At 57.9% G+C, this 16,760-nt stretch overlaps 1 protein-coding gene across 1 annotated transcript in view; it reads left to right on the plus strand.

The window, feature by feature from the left end:
- Positions 1-12,673, plus strand: part of RGS9 (regulator of G protein signaling 9) — a 53,157-nt gene extending 40,484 nt beyond the window's left edge. Inside the window, exons 17-19 of the mRNA XM_052658012.1 lie at positions 1,091-1,208; positions 8,190-8,614; positions 12,547-12,673. Coding sequence (XP_052513972.1) covers positions 1,091-1,208; positions 8,190-8,614; positions 12,547-12,673 — 670 coding nt within the window. The remainder of the gene's footprint in view (positions 1-1,090; positions 1,209-8,189; positions 8,615-12,546) is intronic.
- Positions 12,674-16,760: the final 4,087 nt, after the last annotated feature.

A 16,760-nucleotide genomic window follows, 5' to 3' on the forward strand; every position in this document is an offset into this window, starting at 1 on the left:
AAGAAATGGCCACAATAGCTTCAGACGTCCTGCCAGAAAGCAGTAGGAGAGGGAGGGGAGCGTTGTGTGCCTCTGTCCAGATGTTTTTAGGTTGGCACAGACCTGAGAAATCAGCCGGGGTCTCTTGTGGGGTGCCTGGGCGCTGGTCCGGGGCGGCGCTGGACCGCGGGTGCAGCGCTCGGCTTCAGGGTCGAGGACCGCGATCTGGGGATGCTGTCGGGGCTCTGGGTAGCAAGCGCAGCCTGGGGACCCGGGCAGCCGGCCAGTAGCTGTGCGGGGATGGCAGTGTTAGGACAGGGGCTGTGAGTGTGACCCATGACTGTCAGGCGTGAGACAGTGCACGAAACGGAAGGTTTCCAGACCAAGTTAAGTGGAGCTCCAAGCAGGCAGGGCTGGGGAGGGGGAGACCGAGCCTCAGGCACGGCTCACAGGTGGGGGGTGGTTCCTGCCCCGGCGGATACGGAAGTTCCAGGGGTTACATGCTCCCGAAATTTGGAGAGGTCCTAGGCCTGAAGTCGCCCTTTGCGGCTGAAATGCTTCTTCTCCAAGCCTGCTCACGGTCGCCTCCATCACATACCCGGGGCTGTGTCCTGGCGCCCGAGGTGATGCTGGACTGTGTGGTCTTGGAGATGCGTGGGTGGCGTTGGTGGAAGAGGCGGACGGTCGGCGCATGCGCACAGGGCCTCCAGCGCATCCCCGGTCCTCCCGACCCTTCGCCTTGCTCTGCCGGTCCCGCCTCGCTCTACTATGGCCTCGCACTTTCCTTCCTTACCAGAACCTTGACTTTTGAAAACAAATGCTCCAGTTCTCCCTGGGGGGCGAGAGCCCTTGGGCTTCCAGTACCCAGGCTCCCTTGTCCCTTTCTTTCCTCTAGGAAGCTAAGGGGACACGTTGGTTTCCAGACACTGTGGCGCCTGGTCTGTGCTCGGCGCTGCCCAAGCCCTCTGGCGGCCTCTAAGAGCTGATGGCACTGGGCCTCACTCAGGCCCCATCCTCCCGCGGTTGGGGGGCCTCCCCAGGAGGATGAGGGGCCTCACCCCGCCAGGTGTCCAATGCTGCGCTCCGCCGACCACCCCCTCTTCCCTTCCAGCTCGAGCCTCCCGTTCATGCGGCGGCACCTGCGCTCCAGCCCCAGCCCCGTCGTCCTCCGGCAGCTGGAAGAGGAAGCCAAGGCGCGGGAGGCGGCCACCACGGTGGATATCACCCAGGTCATGAGCAAGCTGGACCGCAGGAGCCAGCTCAGAAAAGAGCCGCCCCTCAAATAAACCCACAGCTGCTTCCTCCCCGGGTGGGGGAGGCAGGGCTGGAGGAGCCCTTTCCGCGTTCGTGGGGCCGTGGGCCACTCCGGTTCACGCTGATTCCTCAGACCCCCGTCCTGGGCTTCCCCCTCCCCCTCCAGCTCGCCAGCGGCCTCAGGTGGGTAAAGGCAGGGGCTTGGGCACCTGACAACATAGCTGTGACATCTGCCTGCTTCCCTCCGGACCCCTTGGGGTGAGAGCCAGAGAGAAAAGCCACCTCCTGAGCTGCCATTGGCTTCGGGTCGTTCAGAAGGGCCCTCCCCACCCTCCGCATAGTTCTTCAGGCAGGTTTGCTGTTTGTTTCCCGTGGCTTCAGGAAGCTCCTCCTCCAGTCTCTCCAAATTAGACTTTGTCTCTAAAGCAGTTGGAGACCAGCCCAAGGGGCTGCTTCAAGGTTCCTCCTCAAAGCAGCCCAGAGAAGCTCTGCTGACACAGTTCTGTTGAGCATGTTCCCAGTCCTGAGTTTTGAAGGCTGGTGGGGTTTCTCCTTCGTTTTTGCCTCCTCGCCCCCTGTTACACGATGCCAGGGGAATTAGTAGCTTGTAGGAATGAAGGACTCAGGCAGGAGGCCTCAGGATGGGTCCAGGTAACATGGAGCATCTTTCTGGACAAAGGACGAAGGCGCTGATGTCTTCATTCGTAGAAGGAGGGATGGTTGGAGGTCTGTGACATTTTCAAAGTGAGTCAGGGTCAACGATAGTTCTCTTCGGGTTATTTTCTAGATGTTGGTGCTTCCGTTCTTTATAGCTTTAGGTTAGGTGAGCCCGTGGCGGGGCGGTACTCTCTGTTGTTCCCAGGCAGAGACCAGCTTACACTCTGAAAGAGCAGCTAGAGGCACTTTGTTCCTCTCGCCTTTGGAGAATGCTAGAGTCCTCCTATAGGGGACGCCTCAAGGAGAAATTGCAGGTGATGAACCTCTTGTAAACGGACACGAGGGGGGACAATACCTTACCATCTGGAGTCTAATGCTGTAGGTCTAATCAGCTCTGCATAAATGCATTAGGTGAGTGGATGGATGGATGACTTGATGAATGGGTGGATGGATGTGTGGATGGATGGATGTGTGGATGGGTGGATGGATGGATGTGTGGATGTGTGGATGGATGGATGCGTGGATGGGTGGGTAGATGGAAGCGTGCATCAATGGATGGATGGAGGGATAAGTCGATGGATGAGTGGACAGAGCCTTGGGTTCGGAGAAGGCCTCCTAGGTTTTGGTCCTCATTCTCCCGCTAGCCATGTAGTCTTGAGAAAGTCTCTTCACCTCTATGCTTTGTGATTTGTGAACTGAGGCTTTGGGGCCAGATCCATGCTTCTTAGACCAGACTCAGTGAATTCCAGGAGGATACCCAGCCCGGGGCATCAGTTTTACTTGAAGATTTGGAATGGGAGGAAAGATAGATAATTTTTAAAATTTCGCATTAAAATAGTCATGAATATATTATGAATTAGACTGCAAGATGTACATGAATTTTTAAGATGAAATTTGAGACATCAAAGCCATCTCATGCCTGGCTGTGGCAGATTCAGGCTCTGCCCTCAGACTCCCGGGACAGCGTGGCTCCCCGGCTCTCCTGCTGTTTGTCCTACTTTCAGGGGAAAGTTTGCGAAGCATGATCTGGAGGTATTTGCCACCCCTCGTAGTTACCATGTGTGAGCTGAGGTTGTGCACCCCTTGGACCTGCAGGTCGTGGAGTGTGTCTTGTTCATATTTGACTCAACTGTTCACCTGCCCATTCGTCACTTGGGAGACATGTCTGCTTCACACGACTCTCATTCTCCAGCAGAGTACTGGGTGCTCTGGGTCAGACACGTAGTAGGTCCGGCAGAAATGCGGCTGGAAACCTCATGTCAGACACACAAGGACCCCACAATCCAAGCAGAGGCATGGGCATGTCAACAGAGTAGGTTATCATTCTTTACTGGACACGTGAGCCCCACCTGAAGGAAGGCCGATGACACACGTCTTCGCTTCTGGATGGCAGCAGTTACATCCCACACTCGCCTTTTGTTTATATCCTGTTATTATTAGAGTTAGGTTACAATATTACGTTGGCTTCATGTGCTCAGCATAGTGATTCAATGTTTTCATAGGTTATACTCTGTCTAAAGTTATTATGAAGCATTGCCCGTACCCTAGTCCTGTGCGTTACACCCTGGCACCTGACTTATTTTATACCCAGTAGTTTGTGCCTCTTAATCCACATCCACCAATGGATTTTAAGCACTTGGTTTGTGTGGCAGCCTGTAGTAGGGGCTCTGGCCCAGCTACAAAAGTGGACAGATGTTTTCTGCCCTCATGGGGCTGACGAGGGTGCGAACAGCCACACACAGGCAGAGTGCGTCGAGGCTGGGCAGTGTGCAACACGGACATGCAGCAAGAACACGGGGGCGGGAGAACTGTCTGGCTTGGGGAGTCAAGGGGTCCACCGGGAAAGTCTCATGTTCCGTAGGAGAAGCCGCAGGTCCCTCCCCAGTTCTGAGGTTTCGGAAGCAGGCCTGCTTCTGGACTCCAGCCGCGGGCCCAGCTCCTGCCAGCTCTGTCTCTGCTCGCCATCCCTGTTCCCCCCACAGGGCCTCTTTGACTCTCAAGTGATACAAAAGCGGTATTTACCTGGGCAATATTGCTGCCACATTTAGATCACTGTCATACTCCTTATTATGCCCTGCACTTAGGCACCGTCTCAGCTGTGTTAATATCGCTTTTTAGACAGTTTGAGTTTCTCTACCCATATGGGGTATATCTGATGCTAGAAGCTAAGCTGTGCTACAGAGTGCCAGGGTTCTCTCTGTAGAATTCCAGTTTGAAGCTTGGCTTTTAGAAAGAAGACTGCTTTTGTTGTGAGCATTGAGTGGGAATACACGGGCTAGAGAGTCGAGTAGAGTGCTTTGGAAAATGCCCGGCGTGAGTGCTCAGCAGGTGCTGGCTGCCGTGAGCAGCGTCGCTTCCATTGTTATGGTTACTGTCCTCACCGTCATCCTCACCACCCGCACCACCGTCATCCTCACCACCCGCACCACCGTCATCATCACCACCACCATCACTTCCACCACCATCAGCACCTCCACCACCGTCATCACCTCCACCGTCACCACTACTGTCCTCCCCATCACCACCATCCCTAGAAACTTCATGCTCTTGAAGCATGTGCTCCCTTGCATGTCTGTGTTGCCCAGTACTGTGACTCACCATTCTTGATTATTTAGGGCATTTAAAGCCTTGTTGACCCAAACCATCTCGCCTCTGTCCTCACTGAGAATCCGGCTCTCCAGGGACCGCTGGGATATATCCGAGGGGAGGAGAGCGGGGCGTCGATGTCCTGTGGTCTGCCTGCAGCTCCTGGGAGAGGGCTGACCAGCAGCAGGCACTGACTGATCAGGCCGTGGTGGGAAGGCTGACGGTGGGCGGGGGCAGGGGAGATGACCAACAGAAGAAACGGGGAGTGGGCCCGTGTGGATTTTCCCCCGCGGGGTCGAGTGTGCTCACTTGCTTTGGGGGACAGTGCAGACAGGGAGAGTGAAGTGGCCGCAGGGTCTCCTCCAAATTCCCAGCTGGCTTCTGGACGGGGCGTGAATGGCATCCCTGTACCATCTGCTTTGCCTTTCATTAAAGCCTGAGCTCGTGTTCTCATGTCAGCGGCCCGCTCCACGCCATCGCCTTCTCCCGGGAAAATAAACAGCAGCACAGAACGAAGCTGAGCTCGCCATCACTGTGTCTCTGTCGTCTCATTTCTCTGCCACGCACCTTCCACGCGCTGCTTTGCCGTGTCACGCCCGCAGTGGGTGTGGCCTGGGCTGCCGGGGCTGTGGCGAGGGGGGATCGTGGTGGGAGCGGGCGGAAGAGGCATCTTGCCTGAGTGTCCAGGGCCTGTGGGCTGTGTCCAGGGCTGCTCCCCCAGAAGAAAGGATCTTCTCAGAACAGGTGAGTGAAGCTGGACGGGAGCTGCCTCTACCTGTCCTGTCGTTCATCCTGGGGAGGAGCAGGTGCTGGGGGAGAGGGGTGGGCTGGGGGAGAGCCTGCAGTCAGGTGAGGGTGCGTGCCGTCAAGTCCCCTCGGTCAGGCTGCCTCAGCTCCGTGGGCCTCAGTGTTTGGATCTGTGAAGTGGGGTCATAACGGGAGTTGACCACAGGCTGAATGCATGAGGTTTAAGCAGATGCCCTGGGGTGCGGGTGTCCTCGGTGAGCTGGAGGGAGGGGAACCTTGCTGCCCCCCATCTCTCTGAACAAAGCCTGGTCTCAGTTTGGCATATTGGCCCAGCACCCCAGGTCCTGCCCAAACCCTGTAGGCAACAGGCTGGCAATGCGGATCAGTAGGCAAGAGGGCTTTGAGGGTTACATGGACCTGGGGTCAGACTCTCATTTGGTCACGGTATGAGTTAACAATCGCCGAGTAACAAGTTCGCACCAACAGCCACCATTTATGAGCTCACGGCTGGCCAGGTGAGGCTTGGCAGGATTTCCGGGCACACAGTCAAGGTGTCTCTGCGCTGTGTGAGTTCTTACTGGGGGCTCAGGAAGAGTCTGCTTCCAGGTTGTTGGAAGGATCCCATCTCTTGTTGTAGGACCCAGGGCCCCATTTTTTGCTGGCTGCTCTCGGCTTCCAGAAGCTGCCCAAACTCTTTGCCACCTGCTCCCCACTCTCCATCTTCAGAACCAGCCATGGAGAACCCTGGCTCGGTGGGCCTTTATCACGAGCCTCTGACTTCTGCCTCTGGCTTCTAGGCTTGGGACTGAAGGGTTCAGTGAAGAGCTCAGTGGCGCCAGAGTGATTCAGAGTCCCCTATGCCATATCTCATGGCAAGATCGTGGCGGTGGCCACCCAGCGCACACCCATCCTGAGGTCTTGGTGGCCACCTTAGAGTTCTGCATTCTGCAGTCAGCGGTTTGCAGTGGGAGCCTGGGGATGGTACCAAACCGCTCCGGTCCTCAGCATTCTGGTCACTAAAACGCGGCAGCTGTAGATTCGCAGGGAGCTGGCACAGAGTAGGTCTTCATGAACCGCAGGGCCACACGCCTGGCACAGAGTAGGTCTTCATGAACCGCAGGGCCACATGCCTGGCACAGAGTAGGTCTTCATAAACTGCAGGGCCACACGCCTGGCACAGAGTAGGTCTTCATAAACCGCAGGGCCACACGCCTGACAGTCGCCTCCCAAACCCTCCATCAAGGCCATTCCCTGCAGACTGTCCTGCAGGGGAGACGTGAGTCCCTGTAGGAGGCGGCGTCAGAAGCACAGGGCTCAGCTCCTCACACGACCTGGCTCTTGCTTACTTGCAAAGCAGCGCCCTCGGTGTTTGTGAGGCCCCACCCTCAGGTTCCCCTCTGGTGGGTCTGGGGTGAGTCTGGGGTCTGCATTTATAACGGACACCCAGTGCGATGCTGACCTGTAAGCATCCATTGGGCATCACACATGTAAACTGTGGAGTCAGTGAGCCCGGTTGCAAAGCCTGCTGACCGTCCCCGCGTTCCTGGGCTTGGCTCCTGGAAGCTTTAGCTTTCTCATCTGTAAAATGGGCATAGTAAGTGTTAGCTGCTCTGGAGGAGGTACCTGCAATAATTCACTTCAAGTTTGCAGCCCAGAAACTCGAATTTCTGAGCTTCTCAAGCATGCTAACAATAATCACAATGGTGATTAATAAGCATAATAACCCAGTGGCTGTGGGTCAGGGCCTAGGCTCTGGATGGTAGGCCTGTCTGAGCAGTGGATCAGCATCGGTGGCTCCGAGCTGCTGTTTCAGAATCTTGCTTGAGCTTCAGGGAGCAGGTGGGAAATGGTGAGGCTCCCATCCCACCCCCAGGACTAAGCCCTGGTGGTTTCCAGGCCTTGCTTTTCTTCTGAGGGCTGCTGGGGGCTCTGCCTGCCCACCCTTCCCTCTTCAGGCTGGGGCCTGCACCCTCCTCAAGTGCGTGGGTGCCCGCAGCCACCCTCCTTCGGGCCCAGGCGATGCCCAGGCCCCCAGGGCAGACGCCCCTCTGGGCTGCACGGCTGTGACGGTTTCATGGAGGGCTTGTGCTTTCCTGAGGCCAGTCCTGTCTTGGAGGCAGTGTTGGTCCAGCTCTCCTGGGCATGGCCCCGGACCAGCCCAGCCCCCAGCCCCCAGCCCCGACCACGCCAGGCTACAAAGTACTGCACAGCTGTGGCGGCAGGCCCTGGGGGACACAAACCCGGCGGGGGAAAGGTGAGACAAGCGAGCCTCCCTGCCCAGGACTCGGATCCTGACGCCCCCATCTGCTCGCTCGGAGCTCTCGGGCTCCTTCAGCTGACGGTGCCCCGGTTCCCCGCTCCCAGCCCGCTGGTCAGGGAACCAGGGCCGAAGCCGCCCAGGGCGGTTGCCTCAAGGAGCCGCCTTATCTGTGTTTCCAGTCTCCTCCTCCGCCGGGGGCCCAGGCCCTGCTGCGGTGCCCGTGGGAAGCGCAGGAGAGGGGGCGGTGGACGTGTGTCGGGGCTCAGGATGCGGCGGCCAGTGTCAGGCCTGGAAGGGTCCGCACAAGCCAGGGATCCTTGCGCCACCTCCAGTGCTCTCAGGAAAGGGTTTCACATGCCTGCGGACCACAGGTGGCACCGAGGACAGAGGGAGACAGGATGATGCTCGGTGGGTGGAGCCCGAGCTTGTGGAGGGTGGAGTTGATGGGCGATGGGAAACCCCAGCCTGGCCCCCAGGCTCCCAGGCCTGGAGGAGCCTCCAGCTGTGCCCTGCGGAGGCGGCCAGGGCTTGGGGAAGCCTGTGCCAGGCTGTGCCATCCTCCCAGGGGGCTCGGGGCACCCCTCCCTGGTCCCCAGGGGCAACCGGTGGGGGCCTGGGCTCCAGCCAGGGAGGGGCCGAGTGGGCAGGGGCAGCCCGCAGCGAGGCCAGCTGCGCCCTCACTCCCCGTCTCTCTCCTTCTCTGCAGCCCGGCCAGCGCCTGGCCCCCAGCCCCCACCTCGCTGTGTACACCGGAACCTGCGCGCCCCCCTCTCCCTCTAGCCCCTTCTCCCCGAGCTGCCGCTCCCCCGGAAGGCCCTTTCGCTCGCCCAGCCGCTTCATCCGGCGGCCCAGCAGCACAGTCTGTCCCTCACCCATCAGCGTGGCCCTGGAGGGCTCCCCGGGCTCCGAGCGGGCGATCGGCGGGACTTCCATGGAGCAGCCCCCGCCCCGGGCCCAGCCCAAGGCACGCATGCGCCTGTCCCTCGGGCGGTTCCTAAGACGAGGCTGTTTGGCCTCCCCGGTCTTCGCCCGGCTCTCCCCGAAGTGTCCCGCTGTGGCCCATGGCAAGGTGCAGCCCCTGGGGGAGGCCAGCCGGCAGCTATCACGACCGAGGTCCCGGAGAGCAGCCAAGTAAGGATGGAGGGGGTGGTGTGTGTGTGTGTGGATGCGCACTCATGGGGAGTGGGTACACACACATGGGAATTGTGTGTGTGTGCACACGGGGATTATGTGTGTGCGCACTCGGGGATTATGTGTGTGCACACAGGATTGTGTGTGTGCACACGGGGAGAGTGTGTGCACACGGGGATTGTGTGTGTGCACACATGGGGAGTGTATGTGCACACGGAATTGTGTCTGTGTGCACATGGGGAGTGTGTGTGCACACGGAATTGTCTGTGTGCACACATGGGGAGTGTTTGTGTACACACGGGGATTGTGTGTGTTTGCACATGGGGATTGTATATGTGGACAGGGGATTGTGTGCGCACAGGGATTGTGTGTACTCATATGGGGAGTGTGTGTGTGTGTGCACACGGGATTGTGTGTGTGTGTGCGTGCATATGGGATTGTGTGTGTGTGTACATGGGGATTGTGTGTGTGTGCACACGGGGATTGTGAGTGCGCATGTGGGGAGTGTGTGCACGCACATGGGGAGTGTGTGTGTACACATAGGGAGTGTGTGTGCACACGGGGATTGTGTGCTGCACACGGGACTGTGTGTGTGTACACATGGGGAGTGTGTGTGTGCACATGGGGATTGTGTGCGTGCACACAGGACTGTGTGCGTGTACACATGGGGATTGTGTGCGTGCACACGGGACTGTGTGTGTGTACACATGGGGAGTGTGTTTGTGCACATGGGGATTGTGTGTGTGCATGGGGAGGGTTTGTGTATACTCAGGGATTGTGTGTGTGTGTACATGGGGATTGTGTGTGTGCAAACGGGGATTGTGGGCATGCACACGGGACTGTGTGTGTGTACACATGGGGAGTGTGTGTACACACGGAGATGGTGTGTGTGCACAGGAGACTGTACACATGGGGAGTGTTTGTGTACACATGGAGATTGTGCATTTGTGCACACGGGGATTGTGGGTGTACACATGAGGATTGTGTGTGTGCACACAGGGATTGTGTGTGTGCACACAAGATTGTGTGTGTACACATGGGGATTGTGTGTGTGTGCGCACACGGGGAGTCTGGGCACACGGGATTGTGTGTGTGTGCACATAGGGAGTGTGTGTGCACACTCAGGGATTCTGTGTATGTGCACAGGGGAGTGTGTGTGTGTGCATACCGGATTGTGTGTGTGTACATGGGGATTGTGTGTGTTCACAGGAGATTGTGTGTGTACACATGGAGAGTGTTTGTGTACACACGGGGATTGTGTGTGTTTGTACATGGGGATTGTATGTGTGGACAGGGGATTGTGTGTGTACACAAGGGGATTGTGTGTGTGCACCCGGGGATTGTGTGTGTGTGCACATGGAGATTGTGAGTGCGCACGTGGGGAGTGTGTGTGTGCACACGGGGATCGTGTGTGTGCACAGGGGGATTGTGTGCATGCACACGGGACTGTGTGTGTGTACACACGGGGATTGTGTGTGTTTGTACATGGGGATTGTATGTGTGGACAGGGGATTGTGTGTGTACACATGAGGATTGTGTGTGCTCACATGGGGAGTGTGTGTGTGCACACGGGATGGTGTGTGTGTGCACATGGGGAGTGTGTGTGTACACAAGGGGATTGTGTGTGTGCACACGGGGATTGTGTGTATGTGTGCACATGGGGATTGTGTGTGTGTGCACATGGGATTATGTGCATGCACATGGGGATTGTGTGTGTGCATGCACATGGGGATTGTGTGTGTGTGTGCATATGGGATTGTGTGTGTGTGCACCCAGGGATTGTGTATGTGTGCACATGGAGATTGTGAGTGTGCACGTGGGGATTGTGAGTGCACACGTGGGGAGTGTGTTTGTACACATGGGGATTGTGTGCATGCACACGGGACTGTGTGTGTGTACACATGGGGAGTGTGTTTGTGTACACACGGAGATAGTATGTGTGCACAGGCGACTGTGTGTGTGTACACATGGGGAGTGTGTGGACACACGGGATTGTGTTTGTGCGCACAGTGGATTGTGTGTGTGCACATGGGGATTTTGTGTGTGTGCACTTGGGGAGTGTGTGTGCATACCGGATTGTGTTTGTGCACACGGGGATTATGTGTGTGTGCACACGGGATTGTGTGTGTGCACATGGGGATTGTGTGTATGTGTGCACATGAGAATTGTGTGTGTGCACACGGGGAGTGTGTGTGTACATACCGGATTGTGTGTGTGCACACTGGGATTATGTGTGTGTGCACATGGGGATTGTGTGTGTGTGTACACGGGATTGTGTGTGTGCACACGGGGAGTGTGTGTGTACATACCGGATTGTGTTTGTACACACAGGGATTATGTGTGTGCACACATGGGATTGTGTGTGTGCACATGGGGATTGTGTGTGTGCGCACACGGGATTGTGCGTTTGTGTGCACACAGGTGTCTGGTGAGGACCCAGGTTCTGTGGCCTGGGGTCTAGGGCCTGGGGGCTGGGCAGATGGAGGGGGGAGAGTGCTGGGTGAGGAGGAGGATTCTGGGAAAGCAGACCCCCATGGAGAAACCTTTGGCCTCCAGACCCTTTCCAGACTCAGCGCTGCCCTCTGCTGTCTTTCTGGGGGAAAGGAAAGTGAAGTGACGTGGAAGTAATTCAGCCGAGTCTGACTCTTTCCGTCCCCTTGGACAATACAGTCCATGGGATTGTTTTTCTTTTCCGTCTTTCCCCCTTTCATTAAGATGCTCTTCCAGGCTTCTCTGGTGGCTCAGTGGTAAAGAATCCACCCGCAATGTAGGAGACCCAGGTTCAATCCCTGGAGGAGGGAATGGCTGCCCGCTCCAGTATTCCAGCCTGGAGAATTCCATGGACTGAGGGGCCTGGTGGGCTACAGTCCCTGAGGTCGCAAAGAGTCAGACATGACTTAGCAACTAAACAACAATGCAATCCTCTTCCACTCACCCTGCGGCACCTAAAACCTTGGCCTAATGAATTTGTTGCATTTTTTAAAGGTCAGGGAATTTCAGCCGCAGTGGTAGGACCCACAGGTGGTGCTGGGCGCCCGCCCCCTCTCCTGCCTTGGGGGCCCTCCCCTCCCCTCCCACCTCCTGCACACATCTGCCCTGGGGGGCACTCAGTGGGGCTACAGGGGGCTGACAGTGTACAGCCTCCATTCAGGGCTGGCCCCTGTTATCCCCACTATGGGTGGCAAAGCAAGACGGACCTCTGAGAGCCCCCTGCCCCGAGGCAGCTCTCTGGGTGAAGAACAGGGGCTCCGGGGGCACTTGAGGGCTCTGGGCTTCAGGACAGAAGGAAGAGTTCCAGACAACGCGACACAAAGGCAGCCCTGCCTTTGCTCGGTCTGGGGGGAGACAGCGCGGAGCACCCCCCACCCTCTGCCACGCTCCTGCGTTTTGGCCACGCGTGGTCTTGGAGATGGAGGCTCTGTGCTGAGGTCGTAGGTTGCCATGGATACCCAAGTCTCCAGCCTTGTCTGTGCACTGTGTGTCCGGGGTGGGGGGGATCCAGAGGGAAAGAACTTGTCTGTTGATTCCTCCGGATGGGCTCTGCTGAGAGGATGCTCTAGTCTGTGGCCACAGCAGTCTCGGGGCTTCTGCAAGCTTCTGTGCTCAGTGGCCATCACTTTATTAGAAGGCGGTTTAAAGGGGCTGAGGCCTGGGTCCTGGTTGTTCTATAGGAATGTATGGAATTCATCAAAACAGAAAAAACTGAAGCCCCTTGAAAAGGGAAATAAAGCGTTCTCTGAATTATCCTTCATTCAGCAGGAAACAGAGCCTCCCTCGGCACCCAGTGAACGGGGTCCCCCCCAGCCCCGAGTGGGTCACCGCACACACAGCTTCCAGAAAGGCGCCTGGGTCTGTGCCTCCTCGGGGGGTTGGGTGAGCCGGGTGTGGTGACCTTCCGTCTCCACACACCTGCTCTGCTCCTGTGTCTGAAGCTTTTTCCAGATCAAGATGGACGTGCCCATGGGGAGCGGGGCCTGCCTGAGAGCACGAGGTGACCAGGCCACAGAAAAGGAGGTCGTCTGCCCCTGGGAGAGCCCGGTGGAGGGCCACGCTGGCTGAGCCCGGGGCCTTGGGCCAGGAAGCTGCTCCCACAGACTCGGCAGGATGGGGCCACGGGGCCCGCTGGCTCTGGGACCAGAGTGCACGAAGATCACACGTGGGGGCCAGAGGGCCAAGATGGCTGGACTCTGCAGAAGAGCGCTCCGGGGGGGTGCCCCGTGGCTAGCCCTTCCCTTGCCCCCGTCTTTCCTCCTGTCATCAGAAGACAGGCATGTGCACCAGAGGACTTGACTTGCTGCCTTAAAACCAATAAAAGTTTACCTTGTTGGAGTGCTTTTGGATTGGAATGCTAGCGGACGTCTAGTTTGATAAGCCATCTATGAGTTCTTGCCTGCTAAGTCCCTTCAGTCGTGTCCAACTCTTTTGCGACCCCATGGACTGTAGCCCCCCAGGCGCCTCTGTCCAGGGGATTCTCCAGGCAAGACTACTGGAGTGGGTTGCCATGCTCTGCTCCAGGGGCTCTTCCCGATCTGGGGGTCAAACCCTGGATCTCCTGCGTCTTCTGCACTGGCAGGTGGGTTCTTTACCACCAGGGCCACCTGGGAAGCCCTTTACGGATCTCGCTTATGCCATAAACTCAGGTCTCCTGCGTTGTAGACAGATGCTTTACCGTCTGAGCCACCTGGGAAGCCCTTTACGGATCTCACTTATGTGATAAACTCAGGTCTTGGTTTTCTGCACCAAGGGAACTGAATCACCTCCAAGAGCTCCCTGCACGTATAGTCGGTTTGTGCGTGATGCTCTTATCAACTGAGCTCCGCAGGGGGCGCTTGGGGCTGGGCCACCACACAGGAAGAGGGGGCTGAGAAAGACATGCTCCTGGAGTGCCAGGCTTGCACAGATCCACCCAGAAGCAGAGGGCAAGGTGGGATGAGGTGGACCAGGGAACTGCTAGGGGAATTGCTGGAGAAGGGGGTGGGGCTCTCAGACCACAGCGCAGGGCCGACCTCTGGGAAGGCGGGGTGGGGGGGCCCCGGATGGCGGAGCAGTTCCAGGAACGTCTTGGCGAGGTTGCTGGGGTGTTCTTGAGCCTGTGTCTTTCGAGGGTGGCTGTGCATTTGGATCCCGCTGTAAGGGCGTTGGCTGGGAGCCTCTGCGGGCGGCCTGGCCGTGACGTGGACATGCTGGGGCCGCTCTGAGAGGTTTGCGTCCCGGTCGCCCTTCCCTCCCAGCTTTCCTCCAGTTATGAACTCAGCACGCTGGACAGATCGCCCCATGGTGAGTCTCTGCAGGGCCCTGGGCAAGCAGCCGGGTCGTCTCACTTGGTGGAATTCCTCTTGAGCACTGGTTCTCCAGCAGGGCCCAACTTTGTCACAGGGAACGTTGAGCAGTGTCCAGAGACATTTTCAGTTGCCATGGCTGGAGTGGGCCTGTGTCGGCGTGGGGGTGGGGGTTTCCTGAACTCCAGTAGGCAGAGACCAAAGTGAAAGTGAAAGTCACTCAGTCATGTCCGACTCTTTGCAACCCCATGGACTATCGTCCATGGAATTCTCCAGGCCACAATACTGGAGTGGGTAGCTGTTCTCTTCTCCAGGGGATCTTCCTGACCCAGGGATCGAACTGGGGTCTCCTGCATGGCAGGCGGATTCTTTACCAGCTGAGCCACCAGGGGAGGTGCTGCCGAGTGAACTACACGCACGGGGCCACCCCACCCTCGACAGAGGGTGATGGCTCTGAAGTCTCAGCCGCAGTGGAGGAACCCGGAACAGAGGTTGCAGGTCACTGCTGTGTACTGGGCACTGCTGGTTTCTGCCCAAAGCCCTGAAGTGTTGCCCTGAAGGGTCCACCGGGGTCGAGCTGGAGCTGGGCAGTGGGTTAAAATTAAGGGTCACATGGTGAATAAAACATTTCTTAAAAGTTACCTGGAGACATCCCTGGTGGACCAGAGGTTAAGGCTTTCCCTCCCAAAGCAGGGGGTTCAGGTTCGATCCCTGGCTGGGGAGCTAGGATCCCACAGGCCTTGCAGCTCAAAAAACAAAGGTAAAACAGAAACAATACTGTAACAAACTCAATAAAGACTCTAAAAAAATGGTTCATATTGAAAAAAAACAAAAAACCTTGAAAAAAAGTTGCCTGGAAAGTCCTCGTAGGAAGAAAGGTAAGTGGTTTGCCAAACCACTTATTATGTTCTTCACCTGTAATCCTCAGAATTCAAGAACCTCTCACTTTTAACCTCAGACACTTTCTTTATTTAGCCCACAAACACTGGGGCTGAGCCATCGCTCTACACACATCAGGAGACGAGTGGGGGTGGGTAGGTGTGTTCCCCAAACCTGGGTCCACTGCCCTGCAGGGAAACTCAGAGGCTTCAGCTCTGAAATAGCATCTCATTTCAGATTCTACAGAGTCCCCTCTCTTGGGCTCACAGGAGTCCCTCAGGAAGGGGAAGGGAAACTTCCTCCCAGAGAGTGAGCGGCCAGCCTCGTTTCTTGGAAGGTGAGCAGGCCAGTCCATGGAGATGGCCTTCCCCGGTGGCTCAGAAGGTAGAGAGCCTGCCTGCCGTGCAAGAGACCTGTGTTTGGTCCCTGGGTCGGAAAGATCCCCTGGACAGGACATGGCACCCCACTCCTGTGTTCCTGCCTGGAGACTCCCACAGACAGAGCAACTCGGGCTACAGTCCGTGGGGTCACAGCTGGATGTGTTTCATTGCAAAGCTGGTCTGAGAGCAGATGAAGGGCAAATCCACGTCCTCCCGGCAGCCAGTGTGTCTGGAGACAAGGAGAATCTCCGCACCGGGCTTGCACACTCGTGCCCCTGGGCGCCTGGGGTCCTGCAGAGAAACCTCGCCCACCATCCAGGGATGGAGGAGGGACTCCGTGGTTGCCTGAGCTGAGCACGTGTGCGTGCCAAGTCGCTTCAGCTGTGTCCGACTCTTTGCCACCCCAGGGACCGTCGCCTCCAGGCTCCTCTTCTGTCTCCTGCGTTGGCAGGCGGGTTCTTTACCACTAGTGCCGCCTGGGCAAGCCCTGCATTCGGGGGAAGTGCAGTCACAGAGACCCCAGGAGGAAGGAAGGCGGCGGTCCACACGCGAAGGAATTTCTGTCTCCACCACATGCTGTTCAGAGGCAGGCAAGGCCCAGGGCGCCGGGGCCCTCGGGCGCTGACAGGCCGAGTGGGATACGGGCGAGGGGACACGGGTCTCGGGCTCAGAGGCCCTGCCCTGCACTCTGGGGACGGTCCCCTCCTGAGGCTTCACCAGAAGGGGGAGTCCCAGGCTCACGGATCCCCAGAGAGGCAGATTTTCCTCCTGGGGACTGAGAAGGAAGCGGGCCAAAAGGAAGGTCCTCTCCTGGCTGGAAAGCCGGGGCGGGGGGGGGGGGGGGGGCGCGGGGAGCGGAAGGGACCGGGCTCCCCCTGTGCTCAGCCCCAGAGCCCCCGGAGCCGCTGAGCTGTAGGCGGATGGCAGCCCGTGGGGGTCTCCTGGCTGCTGTGTCCTGGGGGCGACCGGGGGGCCGGGCCATTTCTAGTGGCTTTGGTGAGTGTTGAGACTCTGCAGAAAAACTCCTGCAGGAAGAAAGCTCCCTCCTCAGCCTGTGGATCATGGCCAAGAGAATCCCTCACTTGGAAGGGCATCTCTGCGTGTCCACCCTGGACTTCTGGACTGCAAACTGATTAACTCACTTCATCCGTCCCTGCAGGCTGCCCAGTTGGCTCTGGTGATCAAGAACCCGCCTGCCAACGCAGGAGAGGTGAGAGACGTGGGCTCGATCCTGGGTCGGGAAGGTCCGCTGGAGAAGGAAACGGCAGCACACTCCAGGATTCTCGCCTGGAGAATGCCGTGGACAGAGCAGCCTGGTGGGCCACAGCCCATGGGGTCACAGCAGTCAGACACGACTGAGCGCACACAGGCGCGTCTTTCCCTGCTCAGCCTGAGTGGCTCGTCAGCTCCCCTGTTGAGCAGGTGAGGCTAGAGGCTGGGCCACGCAGAGGCTCCTGGACGGGGGCTGAGGCACAGGGCAGTAAGTGGTGTTGGGGCTCGTGGCCTCTTTGCGTGGACATGGAAGACAGAAGGTCCAGGTTCCTGGAGAACAGAGAAGTGAGGAGCTGCTTCCCTCCTTCTCTGCGGGTTCGGCCCTGAGGCTGCTGA

Source organism: Budorcas taxicolor, chromosome 19, assembly GCF_023091745.1.
Source record: "Budorcas taxicolor isolate Tak-1 chromosome 19, Takin1.1, whole genome shotgun sequence".
In the NCBI taxonomy this organism is placed as follows: Eukaryota; Metazoa; Chordata; class Mammalia; order Artiodactyla; family Bovidae; genus Budorcas; species Budorcas taxicolor.